The sequence below is a fragment of the Dermacentor variabilis genome, unplaced genomic scaffold (genome assembly GCF_050947875.1).
Source record: "Dermacentor variabilis isolate Ectoservices unplaced genomic scaffold, ASM5094787v1 scaffold_19, whole genome shotgun sequence".
In the NCBI taxonomy this organism is placed as follows: Eukaryota; Metazoa; Arthropoda; class Arachnida; order Ixodida; family Ixodidae; genus Dermacentor; species Dermacentor variabilis.
The window spans coordinates 2,519,312-2,545,989 of NW_027460357.1; the positions used below are offsets into that span (position 1 = coordinate 2,519,312).

Here is a 26,678-nt window from a genome sequence, read left to right on the forward strand (position 1 = left end):
AGCCACAACGTCAAATGCTTTACGAAAATCTAGAAAGATGCAACCAATTATCTGCCTTTTGTCTATTGCTAGGGCCAAATCGTGAGTGAATTCTACAAGTTGCGTAGTACAAGAAAAACCCTGCTAAAATTCGTGTTGGTTTGCATTTAATAGATTATGTTTAACTAGATGTGACATAATACAACTATATATAACGTGTTTCATTATTTTACATGTAATACTAGTCAAAGACACTGGGCCTGTAGTTCTCAATGCAGTTTTTAGGCCCATTTTTGTATACAGTCGGTAGGTACGGCACCCTTGTCTAAACATTTTTGGAAAAGACGGCGTAAATACAGGCATAACGACTCACAACAACTACTAAGCATTGCTGCTGCTATATCGTCTGGTCCATTTGCCTTTGCGCACACCTTCCAAAGCAAACTCAACTTCGGGCATTTCTTCATTGCATAGCAAAAAATCGAGACTTACAACCAGAAACTGGCAATTATTAAATACGGGAAAAAATAACTACAAATGTTTCAACTTTGTGCTTGTCATCATCGATTACCCTGCCTAAGTATTCAAGAGGAAGGACAGAATTGTCGTTCTGTCCATTACGCAGAACATACTTCTAAAATTCTTTGGGATCTTCTACCAACTGTTCCCCAAGACGAGCAAAATAAGATTTCTTAGCTGATTTGACTGAATTCTCAAAATCAAACTTTAGCCTCTTTAGTTTGGTTAAGTTCTCCATGGACCTGTGTTTGATAATTTAAGTATACCCTCCGCACCCTGCGCAGCAAGATGCGCTGTTCCTGCCGAAACCACGGTTTATCTTTATCACATTTAGATGTGGTGGGGATGCGCGACTCTCGCGCGTCCCGTGATATCTTGTTTGCCCGCATGGCTCCTGTCTTCTGCAGTTCGGCGTCGCCGCGTGGCCTGGCGCCCGCGGCGGTCGAAGTGGTTGAGGCGAAGTGCGAGAGATGGCGCGAGTATTGCGCTGCTAGCGCCGCCTGACGGCAGGGTTACTTGGGGGTGCAGGAAAGATAAGGGTCGCTCTTGGGCGGCGGGCCGGTGAGTGCGAGCGCCGATCCATGCTTCTGCGAGACCGCCTCGCGTGGCCTGCCTTCAAACGCGCCACCGTTCGTGTGACCGTACGCGTGAACGACCAGGCGTTGGGATCCAGCATGGGGCGAACATATTTGCTCGCTATCCGGTCACGGTGAGTCGGACTTCCTAAATTTGTCGCGCGCCCATCGGCATGTTTTGTGGATAGCAACTCGGCTAGCAGACATTGATCTATGAAAGGTGCAATAAATGCCCTTGTGACTGTTTGCACTACTGTGTTGTCGTTCCTTTGTCTCAAAAGCACGGAGGAGAACCCCACATCTGGCGCCCAACGTGGGGCCTCTTGGGGCATCGGACGATAGATTTAAGTTTTGCTTCGTTCGAGACCTTTGTTTGAACCGAAGCGTAGGGCTAGCGTGGATTTTGATCGCTAGCGTTGGCGGCGTGCTTTCTTGAGCGAGGAGACGGTGGCTGTAGTGTGTTTGAACATGTCAACATGCTAAGCCTTTTCGCAAGTGTTTTTTTGTAATGGCATTCATCGGTACGAGAGCCACGTGGTCTGCATCCTGGAAGAGCGAGGCTCAGCGCCCACGGAGCATTGCCAAGCCTGAAGCGAGTGAGTACAGAAGCCTCGTGGGTGGTCCGAATTTCTTATCTATAGCTTCTTCTATCTCTTTGACCCGGATGAAGTCGGGGCTCTGGGAGCCGGGTGGCCGCAGGCCACGGGTGCCACTACGGGCTGACTGGTATTGCGGCCTGGCACCGGGCGCTCCGACACCGTCTGGGATGGTGGGCGCCGTCAACTCGGATGCTGTGTGGACCGAGCGGGGTAGGACCACCTAACAGAGCTGACGTCTCCTCGCGGCTGCCTGTTTTGCGCCCATTCTGGGTGTTGTTTTTTGGATGCCGGTTGTTGTCAGGGTGGCGACGCTTTAGGCCTAGGCTTTACGGAGCTGCCTGTCGCACGTGGAGGGACACAACCTGGTGGACCGTGGCGTTGAGGTGTTGCACTTTGCTTCCTTCATTCTAGTTAACCTCGCACGAATTGATATTACTCGTTCGACTCAAGGAAGCAAGCTTCGTTCACGTGAACTTAGCATCTGAGTAGCCGCCCAATCTTCTGCTAGCCGAGTTGAACATCGTACCATGTGGGCGATGCGCATGCAGAATTCCTCTCCCTTGCATTACTGTAGTGTTTGCCGAGTGTGTTGAGTGTACGCAGCGTCATTGGAGTCACCCCTGGTTTGCCGTCACCTGCACATCGTCTGCGCTGCTGCCCCGAACTACGATCGAGCCACCGGGCAATGGTGCTGTGGCGCGTTCGGCGCAGCGACTTCGGCGGCTGCCTGTATCCAGCTCGCAACCCTCGACGGCGGAGAAAAGAGCCGGCGATCATTGACAGCTGCGGCGGCTCTTGCCAGCAGGGCGCGTCGGCGCTTGCTCGTACCGACTACTGCGTCGTCGTTTCCGGAGTCCTGGCCTGGAATCGTGCCGTCGAGTCTGCAAAGCTGCTGCTGTGACCGGCGGAGGCCAGCGGTGTACCCAGGGATAATGTCGGCTCGCATGCTCTGGACAGCATGTGGACATTTCGTCGGCGCGACCACTGTTGCATGTGCTACCTTGTTCGCGAAGCACGTGTTGATGTTAGAGCGAGTGACATGTTTCGCCGGAATATGTAGTCATTTAAGGTTGGGGGGATGTGGGGCTGCGCGACTCTCGCGCGTCCCTTGATATCTTGTTTTCCTGCATGGCTCCTGTCTTCTGCAGTGTGGCGTCGCCGCGTGGCCTGGCGCCCGCGGCGGTTGGAGTGGTTGAGGCGCAGTGCGAGAGATGGCGCGAGTGTTGCGCTGCTCGCGCCGCCTCATGGCAGGGTTACTTGGGGGTGCGGGAAAGATATGGGTCGCTCTTGGGTGGCGGGCCGGCGAGTGCGAGCGCCGATCCATGCTTCTGCGAGACCGCTTCGCGTGGCCTGCCTTCGAACGCGCCACCGTTCGCGTGACCGTACGCGCGAACGACCAGGCGTTGGGATCCAGCATGGGGCGAACATTTTCGCTCGCTATCCGGTCGCGGTGAGTCGGAGTTCCAAGATTTGTCGCGCGCCCATCGGCATGTTTTGTGGATAGCAAGTGGGCTAGCAGGCATTGATTTATGAAAGGTGCAATAAATGCCCTTGTGATTGTTTGCACTACTGTGTTGTCGTTCCTTTGTCCCAAGAGCACGGAGGAGAAAACCCCACAGATGAAAGCATCCGAGTCAGAACGAATTTATCTAGAAGATAAAAGAGCTTTTCTTTAAAGCTTTCCCACAGCTGTTCAATCCTTAAATCATTTGCTAATGTGTCAAACGTTGGCAAGTACGAATCTAACGACTGATTTATAGAACAGTAATGAGCCTTACTGTACAAAAACACTCTTCTAGACGGTTTCTTCACCACTGGCACATTTGTAACACTAACGTCAGCAATAAAAATGTTATGGTTGCTCAATCCAGGTAGTGCATGAACGTCTGATACAATACCAGACCCATTACACAACAGCAAGTCCAAGGCATGACCAGTACCATCGTCATGCGATGCACTGAGGACATGTTGAAATGCATGAGTGTCCATTAGATCAAAAAACGAGTACAAACAACCATGAACAGAATTCCTAGGAACTGCACATGACCAATCAATTTCAGGTAGGTTAAAGCCCCTCTGATCAAGACACGGTCATTTTTCGAACACTCCAGAAAGTCAGAAAGCGCTTGGTGTACGGTAGGAGGAGCCAAACACCATGCTTTCTCCATTTACCAGCCGAGTCCTACAAAAAACTGCCTCGATATCAAGTAGTGGGGTTGCCACAAGAACGCAATGTATACTACCATTTACAAGAATAAAGACACCTCCACCGTGAGAATTTCGATCGCGTTGAAAACAGTGGTAGCTTGCCGGAAAAATTTCAGGATCAAAAACCGAAGAATCCAGCCATGACTTGGTGCCCAACACCACCGTGGGCTGTAGGGTATGTAGCAGACTTTGAAATTTGTCAATTTTATTCTTTATGCTCCTGCAATTTATGATTAGAACCCTGAGAGGCAATCCTGTTGTACACTTATGCAAAGGTCACTGCTGAACTACATCTCCCGTTGCCCTATTGAGCCGAAAGCGCTTTCCCCGCAGATGAAGCGTATTATGCTTCAAAACAGCCTTGTCCCCTTCCCGCTTGTTCAACTTCGCAGTCCCATAGTTTCTTTTGTCCCTGACAGATTGTGAAAAATCTTCAGATATGTTATGTGTTACGTGTCACAAGCAGTGACGATGTAACTGCTCTTCAGTCTGACCTGAACGCTATTGTGGTGTAAAACATGGCTAATGGAACTTTACATCACAAAATGTAAATCTCTTCGCGTATCCAGAACTTGCTACAGTATCCCCACTTATTCCTTAGATCATGTCCTCTTAGAATCGGTAGGCTCGTGCAAGTACCTTGGTGTACACATCACTTCCACTCTCACTTAGTCTATACATATCGCATACATAATTAACAATGCTAATCGTATCCTTGGTTACATCCGCCGCAACTTTTCTAAAGGGCCCTCATCCCTCAAACAGCTGTTGTACAAAACATTAATACTAGAGTACGCCGCATCCATCTGGGACCCTTATCATGAAAACCTAATACATTCACTAGAAATGGTCCAAAATAACTCGGTTCGCTTCATTCTTTCCAACTATAACAGGACCACTAGCATATCTTCAATGAAATGAAGCCTTCATCTACCATCCCTAGCCTGACGTCGCAAAGCGTTTCATATCTATCTGTCCCATTAGATGTTTCATCATCTACACTTGTGTAGCGAGTTAATCCCTCCCCCTTGTCACCTATCGTCGCGATTAGATCATGCCTACAAGGTCGGTGTCCCATTTTGCAGAACTAACGCTTTCTTTCGGTCATTTATACCTCGTACAGCAGCAGAGCGGAACCACCTTCCGGCACTGACAGCCACCATCAAAGATTACCAGCTTTTCAACAATACCTTAGCTAATATTGTATGAGTAGACACACCTGTTAACTTTTTATTGCAATACTCCTGTTCCTTGTATCACATTTCCTATTTTTTCTTGTTTTGCATGCCTGTAACCACTCCCCTCTCCAATGCCACTGACCCTGAGGGTATATGAAATAAATAAATAAACTGGTGCCTTTGAGTTTGTAAGTATTCAACAGCACCGATTGACGGGATTTATAGGAACAAAATTTTGCTATGACTGGACGTGGCTTCCCTGTCGCATAGGGATGCGCACGTTCAGTACTCAGGCCTGTGATGCCAAGCCTGCTTCTGCATAATTCTGCAATAAGTTCTTCAGATTCGGCTGCTGTTTCTTTCAGGGATGAATCATCCAACCCATGGAAGACCAAATTGTTCCTTCTTTGCCTGTTTTCGATATTGTCAATCTTTTGGGTGAGAACCGTCAGTGTAGCACGATCACCCTGTTGTTGGTCTGCCATTGTTGCGAGAGCATCGCGTACGTCATCGAATTTGCCAATCTTTTAGTGACAAAATACAAGCCTTCGAGTCTGGGACATCTAGGCTCAACTGGTTTTGTTTTTCTTCGATAGAATTTAACCTCGACATCATTTTACTTTGACCATCTAGGAGCTTTGAAAATTGCACATCAGTTGGCCCTGGGCTAACTTCAATATCTCAGCCATACAGTAATACAAGCAGCAAATAACGCACTGAACTACGAAAAACAACAAACTGCCGTGTCGGCTTCCTTCTTTTCGAATGCGACCGAGATGCAAACATAGAAAACAGCACTTGGGGCGGAACCGGCATGACAGAATACGGTGTCTTACAAAAGATTTCGAGAGCACCAACCTGTGTAAGCAGTAGGAAACTGGTAAGCGCTTCCACCATGCTGCCGGTTTCACGCCCCATCGCCGAATGCCGTTGCAGACTATTTGTAGCTAAAGGTGACAGTCAGTGTCACGGGGTGCACATTGTTGCATACTTTAGTGACAGAAAACGTCGAATTCGGTTGTGGGGATGCGTACTTGAAGTGTTTCCGAACAGAAGTCAAGCAGTGATCGGCTCGAAGGGCGCACCAGGCGCACATCGTCGTGAATGGATGCTAGATAAACCGCTGAAGAAATATCCGCCGGGGTCCTCGGTTGCAAACTGCCACCACGAAGGGTTGTTGCAAGCATCGCTGCTGAGAAACCGTGCACCTAGACAACCTGCGTAAGCAGTAGGAAACTGGTAAGCGCTTCCGCCATGCTGCTGGTTCCACGCCCCCGTAATAGGTTCCACGTACCTATTATCGGCAACTGTATGGCTCCCAGGAAGCTGAGAAACCATTTCACCAGTGAAAGCAAGGCTTTGGGGGACATCCTAAACAGCGCCAACTTTCTTCACTGCCGTCATGTTAACAATATTGTGCACCCAGGTCACGTTTGCGATATCGAGCAAAATCGAAGCGTTTAGGTGTCCAAAACTTTGGTCATCATTATACGTCGGGTCAGTAGTGAAGGTGGTGGTGCCACAAGAATGATGTTAACATAACCGAGCAAGTACAAAAATAGGTTGGGGGCAGTTAACAAATTCTTCATCTTTGGGCTGTCTTGTTTATGAGCCATGTCATGGCAATGAAACTTACTCACCAAGACCAGAACTGTCAATTATATGTGCAATATAAATTTATATTTTTCCATTTCAAATGCTTTGAGAAATTTCAACAGAAGCAAATTTCAAATAGCATAATATTAAAATGTATTCACTATTCACACAAGCCTAAACATTTCACAATTATAAGTGTTTCATTATGCTGATGAGCAAAATGAGAACAAGGTAAAAGCGGGAGCCAACGTTTCGGTAAGTGGAGTTGCCTTTTTCCAGGCAAAAGAAAGGACGAGTCCACTTGTCGAAACGTTGGCTCCCGCTTTTACTTTGTTAATAATAATATTTGGGGTTTTACGTGCCAAAACCACTTTCTGATCATGAGGCACGCCGTAGTGGAGGACTCCGGAAATTTTGACCACCTGGGGTTCTTTAACGTGCACCTAAATCTAAGCACACGGGTGTTTTCGCATTTCGCCCCCATCGAAATGCGGCCGCCATGGCCGGGACGCTTTTACTTTGTTCTCGTTTTGCTCATCGTCTTGAATTTCCATCTCCCGCCTTCCCCTGTTAATTCCCTCATTATGCTGATGACACTCTCCTTAAATCTGGGCATTTTAATTCTCAAGAAGCTACAAATCAGTATGAATCCCGACAATTTATACAGAGCGAAGCTGGCGAGTTTTAAAAAGCCTCTTATTTGTTGCAGATAAGGGATAAATAGTGCAAAACAAAAAAAGGAAGGCAGTGTTGCTTGCAACTGTTTAACAGTCAGGAAAGTTGCAAGAACAAGTAGCCCAACAGTATATTTTATTTATTTATTTATGTATTTATTAGAAATACCTACATTGCGAAACAGCACTATTAAAGGGAGGTTATACAGTTAAAGCTTGATCTAACTTGTCTATTCTTCTTTCGGAGCCGGCTTAATCGATGAGGCGAACGTGGACACTCATGGTCTTATTATGCCAGCATCTAACATATTGTTACGTGTAGAAAGATACAGACGGAAGAGGCTATTTACAAGCTATTTACACTGGACTGGAGCCAGAGCACCAGGCCGACATTTTTCTCACGCCAAGGGCACAGACCCACTTCGTCGTCGTTCTCGCGGCGGCTCGTCTCTCGGGTATCTACCGATAATATCGTAATAATATTTTAGGTCTTGCTTTTCAACCAAAGTTTCTTCTCACGGGACATGCTGTAAGAGTATCTCCTGACCAGTTTAACATCTTTCAGCTTGAAAAGGACAAAACATTTTGTTGTTACTGGTGGATAGTTGCCTAAACAGACAAGTTCGTTATATTTGCGATGGACGTCTTCGCACATACCAGGGTGGTCCGGGAAGTGTTCCTGGGAAGTGTACATCAGGGAAGCCCACAGTTACTTCATTGTTCCAATAAACGTTTGACTTCAGGGTGTTTATATGGGGCCTTGAAACTAAAAATTTGTAGTCGCACTGTTTTATTATGAGGGCGTTGCTGTCAACATTCTGGCCTTGATAAGAGACGCTTGCTCTCGTCCTATCAAAGCTTTCCACTTATATCGGCCTTCCTCGAATAATTTCTTCTCTCTTCACAATTGCCTCATTTATGAAAGACATGGTTGCACGATTATTCACAAATGCGTCAATATCTTCACTATTTATCGTTTGCTTGATATTGACACATGTATTTGTTTATGTTTCTCCGTTGACTGCTTTTCACCGACTAGCAAATGTTAAACTTTATTGCCCACCGCAAGACATGCCTGCATGATTTGGAATTTAGGCGAATGTTATCGTTCATTCTATCTGTTGTGTATCTCCTCGCCGAACCATGTATTATCAGACTGCATACGTGACACGAATTGTGTAGTAGTTTCTGGAAACTGTGCGGGCACCAGCAATTACACTAGAGCCTTTGACGAGTGATGTGTAAAAGCCGACGCATTTGACCCGCTGATCAGATTCCGACGATCACAGGCTGTGTTTGCCGCTATCCTTGTGTTTGAGTGTAACTTGCTTTTGTGGGCACAGACAGGTTCACCCAATAAAAAGTTAGTTAAATTATTCAGTTTTGCTGCTGTGTTCTTCCCGACCGTCACTACTATGTGACATCTGGTGGATGTGCTTGTGCGTTCATGTACCGGACACCCCCGCAAAGCCACAATCCAAGCCCGTGACCCAAAGACCACACCAACTTCCCAAACCATCGAGCAAGCCGCAGGCTACAAAACCTGCCCGCAGAGAGCACAGACTTCCAGCTGAGATGACCAAGAAAAAGTTTGCCAATTCGACAACCCCAATGGCAGCCCCAGCGTCCCCCATTGTGCTGCAACAGCCCAGGGAGCTACCAACCTTCCACGGATCCTCCTTTGAAGGCCCGGAAAACATGCTGAAAACACACGAAAGGGTCGCTGTATTCAATAGCTGGAACTCCAACGACAAGCTACGGCATGTGTACTTTGCCTTAATAGACTCCACCAGGATGTGATTTGAGTACCGGGAATTGACCCTAATGACATGGGACCTGTTTCACAAACGCTTCCTGCAGACCTTCATGAGTCTCCTGTGCAAAGAGCGAGCCCAAGCTGGGCTGGAAACACTCACGCAGCTGCCCTATGAGAACATAGCAATCTTCAGCGAGGACATGTCGCACCTGTTTCGCCACGCCGACTTGGATATGCCTAAGGAAAAGAAAATTCCGTTCCTCGTGTGTGGGGTAAAGCAAAAGCTCATTGCCGGACTTATGCACAGCCCACCCAAGACTGTAGCAGAATTTCTGACGGATGCTGCGACAATTGAGAAAACGTTAGAAATACATGCAAGACAGTACCATCGCCGCTCGACGCAAGACAGCATATACCTTCAAGCACTCTGCTCTGATGATCTATTGGAGATCATAAGGTCAGTTGTACGAAAGGAACAACAAAAGATGTTCCCAGTATTGCAATCCCAAGTGAATTCGAATGCTGGCGTGGTCCAAGAGGAAATCCAGCAGTCACTAAGAGATCCTGGACCGCCACAACGTCAGCTGGATATGATCACTTACGCTGCCATAGCCAGCCATCATGGTCCCCCTACGCACCGAGGCCAGAGCCTCATGACGCCACGATTCTGTTGCCAGATGCCGCCACCCTGCCCACCTGTAGGCTGGCGCAACGCCCCAAGGAAGACAGACATTTGACATGCCCCCTACCACAATCCACTCTGCTATCACTGTGGGGAAGCCGGCCACATCTACCGCTGCTGCCCATATCGTGAGATGGGACTATGAGGGTTTGCCGTGAATGCATCATGCCTGCTGCAAGTTCAAAGTCCTCATGATATCGCTAACTAGCTCACCACCACTCAGTGGAGCCCTCGACGACTGTCCCGTTCACTATCACCAGACCGCTACCTGTCACCGCAGCACCAACCATACACTGGCCCAGCCCGGGGCTGGTCTGTCAACCCATATCCGAAAAACGAAAAGCAACCGATGGAGGTGCGGTTGCTAGGGTGGTTGCTTGGGCTAGTTGGTAATTCATGATAAAAAAATAGTATACGGTGCGAAGGACAAGAACTGCGAAAGACGACATACACTGCGCTGACTTCCAACAATATTTTATTGTGTTGCCACATCGTGTGTATATATACAAGAGGGGGCACACACAGAAAATGAAAGGCTGTCACTAGGGGTGTTCTAACAGCAAGTCATTGTATTAAGAACATGGTCACTTGAAAAAAAAAGACAAACATTACGATTTCTATCTGTTGAGATACATGACTTCACTAGGGGTCAGCACTATAGAGGGGGCACTAATGCACCCACTACCCAGTTTTCTGATGAAATCAGCTTCTATAATTTCCTGGATAAGCTGTGAGCTGTGTCTCGCTAAAACTTCCGTATCTTCAAAGAGGGGCACACAGTGGCAGTCCCGGCAATGGATGCCCAAGGGGCCTTGAACAGTGTTATGGTTGTTCTTGCAGTGCTCTCTTAAACGATCGTTTAAGCACCTGTCTGTCAGTCCAGCATATTTACTGCCACAAAACAGGGGAGTTTGGTAAACCGCATTCGTTGTGCATGTTGCAAAACGTTTTCTGTGCCCGACAGAGCAACAACTCTGACGTGATTTAGGCGACACAATTACAGAGCCTTGCCAGCTTTTTCAGGGCTGAGAAAACGACTGTGATTCCTGCACGCTGCCCAATATTTTTTGGCCTATGGGAGACATCATGCACATACGCTAGCACTGCAAACCTGCGTCTTTCAACCGGCTGGTTCCTTGACTGTGCGGGCTCATCACGTATTGTGCGCCTCAAAAGCTGTTCCGCTATGGCTGAAATTAAGGCCTAAGGGTAGCCAGCCCAAGAAAGGCAATCGACCTGTGCAGCATGACTATGTTGCATCTCCTGTGAGCAAGATTTATTGAGGCTGTTAACGAGGCATAACTTTATAATACGTCGTTTAACAAGCTTTTAGTGTGCGGAGTTAAAGGGCAAGAGTGGCTTTTTACTTCTTGGTTCGAAGCCAAATGTTTGTTAGCAAGGCACAGCCTGAGATCTAGAAAGCGCAAGGAATCATCAATGGGGACCTCATGCGTAAGTTCTAGAGGCTGCAGCTCTTTCTTAAAGATCTCTAGGACTCCCGAAGCAGCAGGCTCGAACTGATCAAACGGTCGAAGATCCTCTATCGAAGAAAAGATGCCAAAAAGATTATGTCGATGACATATCAACAAGACGCTGCCACTCTGACGATGCCTAGAGGCAAAGAATATGGCAACAAAAGAACACCTGACGAGGTCAACATGAAGCAGCCGTGATCCGATGCCAAGACCCAATTGGAACGCAAGACAGAGAACTACCGACCTCGATGTGCTTCTCGATGGCCATGCAGTCACCGCCTTAGTGGGCACAGGAGCCGGTTACTCTGTCATCAGTGGATTGTTCGCCACCAAGTTGAAGAAAATTAAGGCTGCATAGCAAAGCTCTCAAATCCTGACAGCTGCAGGACACCTAATAATATCAACCGGAATCTGCAGAGCAAGAATTACCGTTCATGACCGGACCTACCCTGCCACCTTCATTATCCTCCAACAGTGTTCACGAGACGTCATTCTTGCATGGACTTCCTGAACCAACATGGCACAATCATCAACCTGAAGTCGAAGTCAACAACACAATGCAAATATCAAGCGACACTGCCGGAGAGCTCTCGTAGTCACTATGCCTTGATTGTGCTCAAAGATCAAGTGAGCAACCCGCCTCGCTCCAGCATTGTCATTTGTAACTTTATCTTGGATTGTAGCGCGAAGTGACACGGACACAGACTAGAAGCACACAGGATGAGCGCTAACTCTCAACTAAATATTTATTGAAACGAAGAACACACACACACACACACATATATATATATATATATATATATATATATATATATATATATATATATATATATATATATGTTCTTTGTTTCAATAAAAATTTAGCTGAGAGTTAGCGCTCGTCCTGTCTACTTCTAGTCTGTGTCCGTGTCACTTCGCGCCACACTCCAAGACCATGTTACTGTACCGACTCGCCCAACTTTCTATCCTTTTTTCATTTGTGTCGGCACCAAAACATCCACAGACCTAAATGGCGTCATCGAGGGCGACCATTGTCTATTGCTCGACCATGAAATTTGCGTTGCGCGATGGATCACACTGCTGCATCGATGGGGGTGGCAGAAAGTTAGGTGGGCAGATGAGATTAAGAAGTTTTTAGGGACAACGTGGCCACAATTAGCACATGACCGGGGTAGTTGGAGAAGTATGGGAGAGGCCATTGCCCTGCAGTGGGCGTAGCCAGGATGATGATGATGATTATGACTGCGTTAAGGAAAACCGGAAGTGATGCTATGACCAACTTGAAGCAGAAGTTCAAGCATGTCATCAAGTCCACGACGATCGCATGCCTCGAGGGAATTGTGGAAGCCAGCAATGCATTTGTCCTCTCGAATTCTGCTGCATCTACCTCGATGACCATAGCCCTGAAACCAATCTTCGACATAATGCCAAGTCTCCCCATGAGTAAGCAACAACAGCTCGAGTCTTCTCCGACAATACAAAGACTGCTTTTCAACGTCATCAAGGACTTGGCAAACACAGTGTCAAAGCATGGCACAATAATCAAAGAAGCCACTTGACCATTCTGTCAGAGCTCTTACCGAGTGTCAACACGAGAACGAGAAGCTTAAGGCAACAAATTGATCAAATGTTGTGCAACATCATCATCCAGTCATCGAAAAGCCCGTGGGCATTTCCTGGGGTCTTAGTGAGGAAGAAGGATGTAATTCTGCGCTGCATCAATTAACTATGCAAAATAGAAGTGAGGCGTGCAGACAGGACACAAGACACGCCTCACTTCTATTTTGCATAATGAATCCTTACCAACTAGCTCAGCTTTCTGTCGTTCTATGCATCGATTAACACCACTTGAAAAAAATAATAAAGAAAGACGTATACTTCCTCCCACGGTAGACGATGCATTAGACTGACTCTGCAATGCTAAGTACTTTCGTCGATGGATCTGAAGACTGGTTATTGGCAAATTGAAGTCGACGAAATGGATAGAAAGAAGACCGTTTTTATCACGCAAGACAGCCTCTTGGAGTTCAAGGTGATGCCATTTGGACTTTGCTCTGCACTTGCAACGCTCTAGTGCGTGATGAACAGTCTTGGCAGGATTGAAGTGGCAGACTTCTCTTGTCTACTGGGATGACATTGTTGTGTTTGCCACCAATTTTGAAGGTCATTCAAGGCATCTTCAGACCTTCAGACAGTACTAGAGGCAATCAGGCACTTAGTATGGACTCACGCTGAAACCGGCGACGAAGAACTTCTGTTCCTAGGCCACATCATCAGCAAGTCCGGAGTCAGTCCTGACCCACAGAAGACAGCTGTCATAGCTAAGTTCCCACAGCCTGTCGACAAGAAGGCAATAATTGGAAACGTTGGTTGCGCTTTTTAGACAATCACAAGGAAGGTAGACAGGACGGGCGCAAACTAACAACTGAGGTTTATTCAAGAAAAACACTTAAATATTAGACCAAGCCAGCGCAGGCGCTTCAGTGCACAGATTTCTTGGCCTGTGTGCCTGTTACAGGTGCTTTTTGAGAGACTCTTATAGCATTGCGGAGCCATTAATCCACATCATGAAATCTGACATCGACTTTAAATGGGAAACGTGGCACTATGACACATCTCAGAAGCTGAAGTAACAGTTGCAGTCACCGCAGATGCTTTCACACTTCAACAAGGATGTCAAGATGGAAATCCACACCGACGCAAGTAACGTAGGCCTCGGTGTCGTGCTAGTTCAAAGAAAGGATGGAGTAGAAAGCATAATAGCTTATGCTAGCCAGTCACTGTCACAAGTAGAAGCGAAGAAAAGAGTGCATTGCCATCATTTGGGTTATGGTGAAATTTCGGCCTTACATATATGGTAGGCACTTCAAAGTGGTAAGCAACCACCACGCCTTTTGTTGGCTGGCAAACTTAAAGAGTCCTTCAGGTCGCCTAGCATGATGGAGTCTCAGCCTCTAGGAATTCGGCATCAGTGTGATGTATAAATTTGGGAGGAAGTATTCTGACACCAACTGCCTGCTGCACAGCCCTATTGACCTGCCACCGCAAGGCGAACTGGACGACTATGCCTTCCTAGGAATAATAACTGTAGGCGACTTTGCCGAACAGCATTGAGCAGACCCAGTGTTATGAAGCCTTGTGGAGTACCTAGAAAGCAAGACCTCACCAGGGCATTTTGGCATGGACAGTCTTCATGTTGCTTGTGCAACGACGTCCTCGTAAAAAGGAACTCCCTAGTTTGCCCAAACTAGCTTCTCGTTGTGCCAGCAGCACTCCTTGGCATCTTAATTACTACAAAACTAACCCGGGCAACACATAATAAGGTTTTAGCAGATGTCTGAGGTCACTGGGATTCATCAAAAGGAATCCTTGTCACCACCCTATGTTAGACAACGGGCCCACGAAACATATGTACACAGAAAGCTCGAATACGCTGCGTGTTTTTGGAACCCCTATCAAATTTACCTCATTAACACTGCTGAAGCGGTCCAGAACTGCGCAGCACGATTTGCATGTTCTAATTATGACTACGAGCACAGCATCAGTAAAATAAAGCACTCCCTCAGTCTTTCTACTCCAGCATACCAACGTCGAATTGCCCTACTCTATTTCACAGAATGTACATTTTTGAATTTACGTGGAACGCTCCTTCTCCTGCCAATTCGCACTTCTAGCCGTCTTTTCAATTCATTGAACGTTCAGTGTCTTGATGGTTTTACTAAAGCCTTTAATAACTCGTTCTTGCCGATTGCTATTGCAGAATGAAATAACCTACCTGAATTGGTCATGCTTGAACATGATCATGTAAAATTTCGTGATTTATTATCCACACAACTTATGTAATCCTTCTACTTACTACAGTTCACCTTTCTTTTTGTTTGTTTCAAGCATGCCTTGTTTTTCAGTTTTGCGTCTTTGTACCAAGCGTCCTTGAATTGTTTTTCGCTCCGCCGTTTGGATGCTGTGTAACATTCTTTTTCTAGTATGTCTTAGCGATCCCTGTTTGACCATGTGTATCCTGTTGTTTTTTAGCTGCTTTTTGTTCATTTTAATGACTTCTCGCATGCTTCCCCACTTTGTGTTACTGATGAATTATAGTGTATTCTGTTGATGTACTCCCCCCCACCCCCTATGTTATACCCCAAGCAGCGGCCTTTAAGGGAATAATAAATCATGATGATAGTGTTGTTGTTGATGATGATGATGATTTGTTGGAACCCTTGTGTCAACATCTGTAAACAAGTGGATCATCATGGCCACCAACTAACCACCTTACCCGCTACGCCAAAATGAAAGCTCTGCCGAAAGATAGTGTAGCTGAACTCGCTAAATTCTTTGTCGAGAATATTCTGCTGCGACATGGTGGCCCAGAAGTCCTCATCATGGGCAACAGAACGAGCTTTATTGCAGGGCTCACCCAAGGTATTCTACAATACAACCAGACAAGCCACAGGAGGACGACTGCCTACCAACCACAGATGAATGGTCTTACGGAATGCCTGAACAAGACCCTCGATGCGGACATGCTTGCAATGTACATTGACATTGAGCACAAGACATGGGATGTGGTCCTGCTATTAGTAACCATCGTTTTCAACACAGGGGTGCAAGAAACAACGCGCATGACGCCGTTCAAGCTGGTTTATGGCAGGAACCTGATGACAACTCGATGTCATGCTGCCGCATGTCACCGACGAAGAGAATCTCGATATTGCTGCCTATCTCCAGCATTCTGAAGAAGCCCGACAGCTCGCCCGCCTGCCCATCAAGAATTAGCAGAGGACCGACAGCTGGCACTACAATCTTTGACGATGCTACGTGGAATACCAGCCCAGCAACCGCGTTTGGGTTTGGGCCCCGACACGCCGATGAGGACTTAGCGAGAAGCCTTCATGCCGCTATTTCGGACCCTACAAGATAATCCAATGCATTGACGCACTCGACTATGAGGTCATGCCAGACGGCATTCGGAAATCACAGCAGCACCCTGCATGACCTGAAATAGTCCATGTTACTAAATAGTTGAGCTGTTCTATCAGCGCTAACAAACTTTTGGACTTCATTTCTTTGTTGCTTTGGTTCTTCATGTTTACTAAGTGTGCTTTTGTTTTTCGTTTTCCTGTTATGTTAGTAGCAGCGGGACGATGCTGTTGAATAGAGGGGCATTGACACGTGTACTTGTTTGCCTTTTTCAGGTGACCTCTTTTCACTGGATGAAAAACGTTAAATGTTATCGCTCAGCGCAGGAGGCGCCTGCATGTACAAAAATTTCTCGAATGTTTAGATGGTTATATCCGTTGTCTGTTGTCACTGAAGCTTGTGTAATCTGATTGTATGAGCGGCGTGAATTATGAAGTAGTTTCTAGAGACTACTCAGGTACCAGCGATTACACTAGAACTTTCAACGAGTGATGTATAAAAGTCAATGCGCTTGACCCATTGATCAGATTCCCATGATCACTGACTGTATTCGCCGCTATCGTTGTGGTTTGAGTAAGTTGCTTTTGTGGGCACAGGTCCGCCCAATAAAAAGTTGGTAATGTTATTCACAGTCTTGCTGTTGGGTGCAGTCAGAAAGAAAATCTTTATTCCAGTGGAATACCTTGGTGTCTAAGTTAAGTTTGCTTAATTTAAGAAGAAGCAAGTCATGCGCCATCCCATAAAAAGCTTTAGCAAAACCCAAGAATATGCAATCAGTGTCAGAGCTGATGTTGTTATTTATAAAGAGATCATTAGAAAAAAATAATAGCTGCATTTCACAGGAAAAAGCTTTCATGAAACTATGCTGGGAGTTACTGAATAAAGAATTTCCTTCTAAAAATTTAAATAAATGAGAATAAATAACATGCTCAAGAAGCTTGCATGGGATGCTTCTAAGTGATCATCATCATCACCAGCCTGGCTATGCCCACTGCAGGGCAAAGGCCTCTCCCATACTTCTCCAACTACCTCGTCATGTGCTAACTGTGGCCATGTTGTCCCTGCAAACATCTCAATCGTCAACCTAACTTTCTGCTGCCCCCTGCTATGCTTCCCTTCTCTTGGAATCCAGTCCATAACCCTTAAAGGGACCGTGAAATGATTTTGATGATTTTCTACAAATGTACTAAGTCGTTAGAGTAGGCCCTTCTGATCATTAATTGATGCATCTAATTTGCTCCGCGTAAAGTTACTCGCTTTACGCAGAGCATTTAGATGCATCACATCTCGCATCTTAGCACACTGCTCGGCGGAATTTTCAGCCGCCCCTACCCATATGACGTAAATCACCCAATTGACGTCATGTGGGCGAGCAATCGGATTGGCTGCCCAGGGTACGTCATCGATAATTTTTCCACCTTTACGTTGAACAAATGATGTTTGTAATAGTTGGAATGTTAGTTAATTTGTTTCTTTAAAAAGAAAGCAACAAAAAGAGAATGCACAAGAACGATTTCTCACTACACTTAAGCACTTCCGGCACTCAGCAAGCGTTATCTGCTTGTGTTACAACGTGCTCCATTTTGACGAGAGCTCCGTGGTCAGAGTTGGTCTCAGTCTTTTTTGCGAGCACTATGATCCGACTTTGTTGCGTTGTGGACTGCAAACGTAGCGACTGGCAATATGTCAAGCTGCAACATCGTGTCCCTCTGCAAGGCAGCGGATGAGTGGACTCGCTGCAGCGCATTGGACTGCCGCTATCTGATTGGCGCCTGGATTTGCGTGTTTGCGGCCATCACTTTACACCGGAAGATTACTAACTCAATAGCGTTTCACGACTCCCGTATTAGGGTATAACGCAAGCACAAGGGGACAGGGCCTGGCCGTGTCCCCTTGCGTGTGAGCAGAAGGATGAGCACACGGATGAGCAGAAGCGCAAATGTGAATGGTCTGCACGGTGCAGCCACCTGGAGGCACAGAGCTCAACCACACAAAGTAGCAGTAACAAAATGTATTCTTCTTTGCTGCTGGTGTAAATTTTTCACAGGAGCGTAATCATTAACACATTGTTTTTGTATATGTTTAAAATGTTTTACACTTGGTTGGAGCAATATTAGCTCTTTGTTTGGCTGGTTAAGCTCTGCGCCAATGGGTGGCTGGACCGTGGGGACTGATCAGGCAGCTCATGTCTATGCTAAAGTTCCTTCATCAGCTTGAGTTTATGCCTCCGCCGTTCCGTCAAAACGCGTGGCTAGCCTGTGGTTACCGGAATACCAGACACATTTGGCGCTGCGACAGAATGTTTGCAACGCATGCTGCTTCGATAGCTCTCACTTGGGATCGACTGCCAAGCAGCTGGCGGAGAGTTTGGAGAGGCTTTGCACACTCACTCCTAGAGAACCGGAAGTCGAAGACACAATGTACCAGCATGACGCAGAGCCAGTGAAGGTGGAGCATAGCCTTGATCACTCGGCGAACGAATTGAGCAAGTGCATGACTATGGAGGAAGGTAATTTCTAATGATCCATAGCTCTCTTAATTTGAGACGTTTCACACAAATTGTGGAGCTAATGACTAACTTTAGCTGTACCCTACACGTCTACAAAATTTGTCCAAACCGTTTCAGGGGCCCCTTAATGACCATCAGTTATCTTCCCTCCTCATTACATGCCCTGCCCATGCCCATTTCCTTTTCTGGATATGGTTCTGTAATTATTGGGTAGATGTACATTACCTGACTTATGGACTGGAACCACCTTCCCTACCTTCCAATCACTGGGAATTGTGGAGCACTCTAAAGATTGAGCAAAAATGTTGGACAAGATGACGGAGGAGTACACTTCAGTCATTTTCAATATTTTTTACATATTTGTGTCACAACCAGACGAAGATGAAACGTTAAGATTACGAATGAGTTTACCAATGCCTACAGAATCAATGACTATGGGATCCATAGAAGGAAAGTTGCGGTCATGAAAACATGGAAAAGAAACAGGTGTGGTTTAACAGAAAAAAAGAAACAAACACATTGTTAAACACTGAGCAGCATTGTTGAGGAGGGACTAAAGTGTTATCATTGCGTGCCAGTTGGATAAGATGATTCTCTGAGCCACTGACAATATTCCAGAAATTGCGCGGGCTAGTTTGCAACATTTCCAATAAAGTAGTGTTGAAAAACAAATCCTTGGCATGCTCAATGTTGTTATTGTACTGCATGTTTACTTGGATATAGGCAGCCCAATGATTGGGGTTATTGGTTTGCTTAGCATGATGAAAAAGACGTTTCTTTTTGTTCGAAAGCCGTTTTAAAGCAGCAGTAAACCAGAGTGACCGTGAGTTAGAAATTTTCTTTCGCAATAGTATGAAGCGCTGGACTAAAGAGCCCAGTTTCTCATGGAGGCACTCGTTTTCCTCAACTGCACCTAGAGAAATTGCTCGTAAAATCAAGGAGGAACAATTGCATTTCGGCTATTATCGACGTTACATCTGCCCGACCGTTATTGTGAACCATCTTATGCTTTTTTGTCGAGTAAGATCCTTGCTTTGATTTTAAAGTGAATCAAAGAATGATCGCTTATGCCAGGGATGTTGCTTCGTAAAATAAATATTCATTGCTTCGTAAAATAATTTAAAATAATTTAAATGCTCCCCTGCAAAACTTGTGGCTGTGGTGTTCTTGTGTGACATTCACCTCATGCCATTTTTTGCAGGCAAATCTTCAAGCAGTTCCTGACAAACCGTGTGCTGAAGGACCCAAAGCAGCGACGCTTTTTCAAGACCAATGACCTGCATGAGCTTTTCACGCTTGCTGACGACGGCAAAAAGAAGCGCACTGAGACGAGTGCTATCTTTGCTGGCACTGGCTCAGACATCCGGCTCAAGAGGAAGAAGAGAATGTTGGACTCCTCGAGGAAGGAAGGATGTGAAAGCAAGCTCAGCTTGCATGCCAGCACTAGTAGAAGCGAGCGGCCTGCAGCAGCAGTGGCTTTTGACACCGTGAAGAAAGCACACACTGCTGGTGAAGTTGGCATAAAAGCAGATTGTTCTGTGAGCAGCAGCCCATCTGGAGGTTTGACTTGTGCTTCGGACTCTCAAGGTTATGCTCAGCTTCTGAGCGAAAAGAAAATTAGGCAAATGCGTGAGCTGGCAAGACGACTGAGCCAGAGAATTGGCCAGGGGCCGGCCAAGAAATCATGTGACAAACAACGCGGCAACAGCAGTGAGTTTACTTCATTGCTTTCTTTGGCAGGGGATACAGGTGACTTGGGTGATACACACACCACTCGGGTTTATCGAAAAACAATTATACCTTGAAATGAGAATAAAATTAATGCAGAGCCAGAGTTGCTGACAGCATAAAAGGAAGTAGATAATTCTGTCCAGCTGGCTCACATTCTTCAGGCTTTCTTGACCTCCCAGTGCTCAGATTTTCAAGGAGCAGTTCAGAAGACATGCTTTCCAGTTACTCTGCAAGAAGCTCTAGCCAGATGTTTTTTGCAAACCACAAACATGTTTTTCTACCGCAACTTGACAGCCTGCTCCTGCAAGAACTAAATGTGGATGATATTTTAAGAGTCTAGGGATAGTACATGATTGATGTCGTTGTCTTACATGTTATGCCTCCAGTACTTCAGTAGCTCCCAGTGTTTTACTGTGTTTCAAACAATGTTCATTGCAGAAAGTTTTTTGCTCAATGCCAGCATGTAGGAATATTTCTTGTTACTGTTTAAATGCATTCCTTTACATACATCACCGACCAAATCAGAAGCCTGCAGCACTCCACTAAGACACTCACAAATGTGATGACCACAATGGTGGCAAAGACAGAATATTGTTGGCAACTGCATTATAGGAAAGCATATCATATCACGGACAAATAATATTGGCAGTTTTGCCCAAATTCAAAGCGCTGGAAGCGACAGCATAATCTAATGTTGCGCTGAAGCTCTTCGCATGGTGTGGTAATACGCAGAGGCGACATCACGTGATGCAGTACCTGTGCCGCAGCAACTGTGCCCTAGCAGGCTACCCTACGTGTCACAACTATGGCGTGGTAATGAACACTCGCAGTGGCCTTACAGGCATTGCACCTGGATGATGCACGAGAGGAGACCAATCATTTTCAGTTGGTGTTTGTCAGCGCCGAGTGAGGATTCAATAGATTTAGCTTGAGCTTTGATGTTTGCTCCACTCAGGCACCATGGTGTGTTATGGACACAGCTGCTAGCTGGAATTCTAATGTGTGCTCACAATGCTTGTGCCAATAGCAGAAGCCAGAATGTTGCCCTGGTTTCGGCAAAGTCGACTGAGCATTTTATGACAGAGCATTTATTTGGCTTCGTCGCTTTTACAGCCAAACGCACTATGCGTCTCTGGAGACCTTCTAACCCTGCACGCCTGGGCCATGCATGCACCTCATGTTGCACCACCATCATGTTGTCACAATATGACAACATGATGGTGGCTGTAACATGTTTCGAGTGTCCGTATAATTGCTGTTGCAATAAACGAAACTTGCATGGTCGGTGCAGACCTTAACGTCGGCTTCGGCTTGCCACTGCGCAAGCCGACACAAAGCAGCATTGAGCACACAATATATTAGCCATGAAGGCAGACGAACATTATAACAGTGTAATGGATATAATGAAGTACGTTTGCTTCCCCTTGAACTTTGTCCTAACAATGATCTGAAGTGAAGGCGCGATGACAACGGTGGACGAAGAGGGAAAACACACAGGGCGCCTGTGTGTGTGTTTCCTCTTCGTCCACCGTCATTTTCGCGCCTTCACTTCAGATCACGCTCATCATAAACCATGCCCGTAAAATTTTGGGCGGGATTTTTCACTTAGGAACGACCTAATCGCCGGTTAAAATTGCGCTGTCGCTCCGCCCCCTGTCGAGTGCCACGCGCTGCTGTTGACGCTGACTGCGAGCGGAGACCGGAAACCGCAGCGTAGGGACGTCAGCACTGGTGTGCCGCTCCTGCGCAGTCTCCGCGAACGTGCCTGACCGCGCTTGTTTCTGCGTGCGTGCCGTCATAATCTGCCTCGCGCGAGCCTGCATTCCTTTGTGTGTATGTAGAGTGGTAGTTGATGTGCGCAGCATCAGTTGAAGTGGTGGGCCGATCACGCCGGCGTTCTGTGCAGCCTACGGCTGCACAAGCAACAGTGGCCGCGACGATGTTCCATTACTCCCCGCAAGACAAGAAGCTTGGAGCTAAATGGGAGGCTGCTGTGAATCGAAAGAAGTTCGAGCGCTCAAGAACAACAGTGTTGTGCTCTAATCACTTCCGTGACGACGATTACTACCAGAGTTTATCAGTAACGCGTGCATGAGTGAGAGTACAACTTTTTGCTTGCAGGCTTTCTAAATGCAGCTCGAAAAGGTCGGGGCAACGAACGCACAAAGGCGGGACGGGTGTGGGCGGACGGATGGTAACAGGTCTTGGAAGACCTTATGAATACGCGAACACGTCCAAACCTGGATTTTGATTTATTGCTAGCTCCTTTGTGTTAGCACGCTGAATAGAAGGTACATGTTCATCTCCCACCCTTGACACAGGTTTCGTCGCAAACCGCCATTAATTTTCTATTCGCACGTTTGTTGTAAAACAGCCAACATGCAGCTACCATAATGCAGCGCAAATCTAAAGTTTTCATGTTTTTGAAAGGCAGCGCACGTCAGGACGCTGCGCTCCCCCTCGTGCACAGAGAGAAACAGTCAGTCTCACGTAGCCGACGGAATTCGCCGCCTTTACGGCTCCGGTTACGAGTAGCATGCGGATGGCGCGCTGATGAAGACCGCTACACGTGCTACAAGAGCTGGAAAACTTTTCCCGCATGTAAACCGTCTGTGTAGATTGCCGACAGCTTTGTGGCAGCGCACAAATGCCGACGATCGCATCCCTCCTTACGTTCCACGAGGAGGCATGCAGGAACATAACAGTACAGTTATTTGCCCGGAAATGAACTCACTGGATCGCTGAATACAGCTTTGCAAAAAACATACTCACCAAAGAACATTTCTAACACGAGGAGATGCTAACACTTCGCTTTCGTTCGCGTAGAAAGTACCGCTTGCTACCAGCATTTCTTGCTTCTTGGAGAGGCCGGCTACGTATACATGTAGGGAGCAACGCTGAACTCCTCAGAGAAACGCAAGATCTTGAAATGTACCATTACCGTCTCGCCAAACCACCGCCCCAAACCACCTTGCACCGTGCTTCATGTTTGGCGGCAGCGAGCGGTCCGGACGAACACCAATGTTGACATCACGAGGCGCGCAACCAATCACAGGCGGAAACGAGGCGCGCGAGCTGCCCGAGTCTGCTGCTGCACTTTTTGTCGAAAAAAAAAATGTGTTTGCGCTTTCTTTCCCTCAATTTTGATGTGATATTCGAATTCGGAGGGTTGAAAACCATTATGTACAGCTCTTCACTCATTTTTTTAAACTCTTCAGCTTCCCTTTAAGGGCAGTTAAAGACATGCATTCATTTTTTCGGACTGCCCGATTTTTCGGGTGTTTTTGCGGCCCCTAAGGAGTACGGACACGGACGTTGACTTACAACTGACAAAGTGGATGCTTCAAGTGATCCATGGGGTGAACGCATGGCAGAAGGAGGATGAGTACAGAAAGGACTGATGCACTGAGGAATTATCGGGAAAGGAAGCGTGACGCCGCCTCTTTGAAAGAGCTTGAGCTCAAGAAACAGTGTGGGCTCACACCAAGATGTAGGTGTCCCTCATGCAAACCAAGATAAACTCTTTAAAGCAGTGAAACCCAAGACTGAGATGTTGTGTACAGGCTGAGAGTATGTCAGGACAGTTGAGGTTGATTTCCCAGCTGCTGAGAGAGAATCTTCCTTGTGACAAAGTTCAGGCCCCATACCAATGAGCTTGCTATCAGTTGATAGAGATGGCTCATATTAAAAAATATTTAGTTATGTATGCATCTCCTTTTCATTCGTATTTGAATATGTTCGACTCAATTTGTAATGGGGTTTCCTGTTCTTTTTCACTGTGCATTTCACTAACACCTTCCTTCTGTTTTCTTTTTATATAAAATAGATATTACTCCTTACTGTTCAAACTGAATTAGGTCATTCTTTTTTCAACGTGCTTACTAGAGAGTGACAGCATCGGGCAACATGGTGTCAGCCTGTCTTGACATAACACAAAGCTCTGGCTCATTCAGGGAATTTTGCAAAGGTGCTCAGGGAAAGCCTGGAAAACTCAGGGAAATCGGAAATGTCAACTTGGCAGACACCCTGATGTTTTAGAATTGTCCTTTTTTTATACATCTTCAAAAAACGCACTTCTAGTCTCTCACCAATTTTTTTTACTGCGAGTGTGCTCGGTTTTCCTGTTTAGCACCGTGTAGCCTATAGTGTCACTCAAGGTCCCTAAGTGCACGTAACTTACTCACTTGTCAGGGGTATAAGTGAGCTTTGCTTATGATGATGAAGAATCATTTCTTCCATACATGTTGTGTCGGCAGCGGCAGGCAAGCGGGGGCCCGCGCCCAGGCGAACGGGCGGCGAGCGCCCGACGCAGAGAAGGAGACACGAGCCAACTGTTCCTGATGAAAACCAGACAAGGACTGAGCCGGCTCGCGGCCGTTTATTACCAAAAAGGACTTCACACGCCAGATGACACCTCCCGATTGGTCCAAGCTCGTCACATGACAGAAGGGGGGTGCGCCATCTAGTTAGACTACTACGAAACATAAATGTATGATAACACGGAGATCTGGCAGGGGGAGACACTATACTACATCATCCCCCCCTGGAAACAAAGTAAGCATACAGTGAAACGCGCACACAAGACGCGCACTTAAGTCCAAAGACAAACTCAGTTCGTTCCCCCCACGTTCACGCACCAGTCGCACACAAGGCACGCACTTAAGTCCACAACAAATTCAGTCCGTCCCCGCCCAAGTTCACGCACACGTGCACCAGTCTTGGGCACCAAAACACAGGCAGTCACTCAAAACAAAATCCGACAAGGAACACGGCGCAAGACTCACTGCACCGCAACAAGGAACACATTTTATACCTGTGTTAACGAACTGTCTCCTAAATGTCGGGAGGCCCCTAGCCGTGACATTTCGAAGACAGCAATACGCTCTACACTCAAGAAACATAATCATCTTACCACGGAGGCCGTTTTCTGTCACGATGAGGACGTGTGCGTACCTCAGAAGAACTTTGGGGGTTGTGACGCGTATCGGTCGACTTCGAAGACCCAGTCGTCCCACTATTATTTCCCTCTCCCTGGTTGGACAATTGAATGTGGTTGTCGCTCAAAGCTGGAGAGGGTTGCCCAGGAAGCTCCTCTCGACGTCCCGACAAGTCCTGGGAGGCTACCGATTCCCCCACGGAATCAAAGACGACTGCTGACTCTGTAGACTCGGAAGTGATACAGTCAGACGAACTACTTAACTGATGCTTATGACTATGAAAGGACGATGTCACGACAGACAAGTCATCGGAATGACTATCCCAGTTTGAATATGAGTGCAAAAAGTCTATCACTTGTACACAATGTACTATCTGCTGAATCCTTTATCACTAGGGTTAACTTAGACACATGCCACGTCATCCCTTCGCTGAGTAGAAAAGTAGATGGTCCTATCTGGGCCTTAACTGTACGAGGTTTACTGTACTTAAAAAAATCCTTTCCTGTTAAATCTTATTCTGACGGTGTCTCCCACCTTGATACGAGTTGCCTGAGCACCTCTACGTTTGTCTACGCACTGTTTAGTCTGCCACTGTTTCTGCAAGACCCTTTCTTGAACTTGAGACACGAGACTGTCCTGTTCCCGTAGATCTACAGAGAACCGCATGGTTCCATCCTTCTTGCGCACCACCACGAGTGGAGACACCCACTCAGAAGCCTCGATGCGCTCGATGACGTCGCAGTCCTCGAGACGTCGCAATTCATTTGTGACCTGGTCACGGAGAGCCAGGGATAGTCGGTGCAACTTTGAAGAAACTGGTTTCGCATCTTGCTGCCGATGAATTCGGTGCACAAAGCTGTCACGAGACCCAACTCGTCACTGAAGAGGGATCAAAACACGGAGGCACACCTGTGGGGCTCTCTACTGAAGGAAGCGATGGTAGACGACATGTCAGCGACGTTCCGTCGATCAGTATGCCCAAGCGTTGGAAGGCGTCTAAACCCAGCAGTGATGTTCCTGTAGTCGTTACATGGAACGTGACGGAGCATGACCTTTGTAAAACTGGACAGTGGCTTGAAACAAGCCTTGAATGTCGATGCGTTGCTTGGAGAAATTTCTCAAGTCCACTGCTGTTTGTGACAACTTGTGCTGTCGACCAAAATTATTTCTAAAATCTTCGGCCGTCATGAATGACACAGACGCTCCCGTATCCACCAGCAGTCCCATGGAGACGCCGTTAACTACGACCGGAACTTCCAAATCTTTTTTGGTTTCAAAGCGCTTACCGTCAAGACAGACGCGGACGGCTGCCCTGCGGAAGTTGAAGACAGCTTCTCTGC

General features: G+C 46.8%; 1 protein-coding gene across 4 annotated transcripts in view; it reads left to right on the plus strand.

The window, feature by feature from the left end:
* The window catches only part of LOC142568468 (DNA excision repair protein ERCC-6-like), a 595,812-nt gene that overhangs the window by 477,581 nt on the left and 91,553 nt on the right, over positions 1-26,678 (plus strand). For all 4 annotated transcript variants that reach the window (XR_012825434.1, XM_075678394.1, XM_075678392.1 and 1 more), the window contains one exon: positions 19,872-20,380. Coding sequence is in view for 3 of the 4 variants with exons in the window: in XM_075678394.1 (XP_075534509.1) it covers positions 19,872-20,380 (509 nt within the window). In the remaining variant the exon portion in view is untranslated. The remainder of the gene's footprint in view (positions 1-19,871; positions 20,381-26,678) is intronic.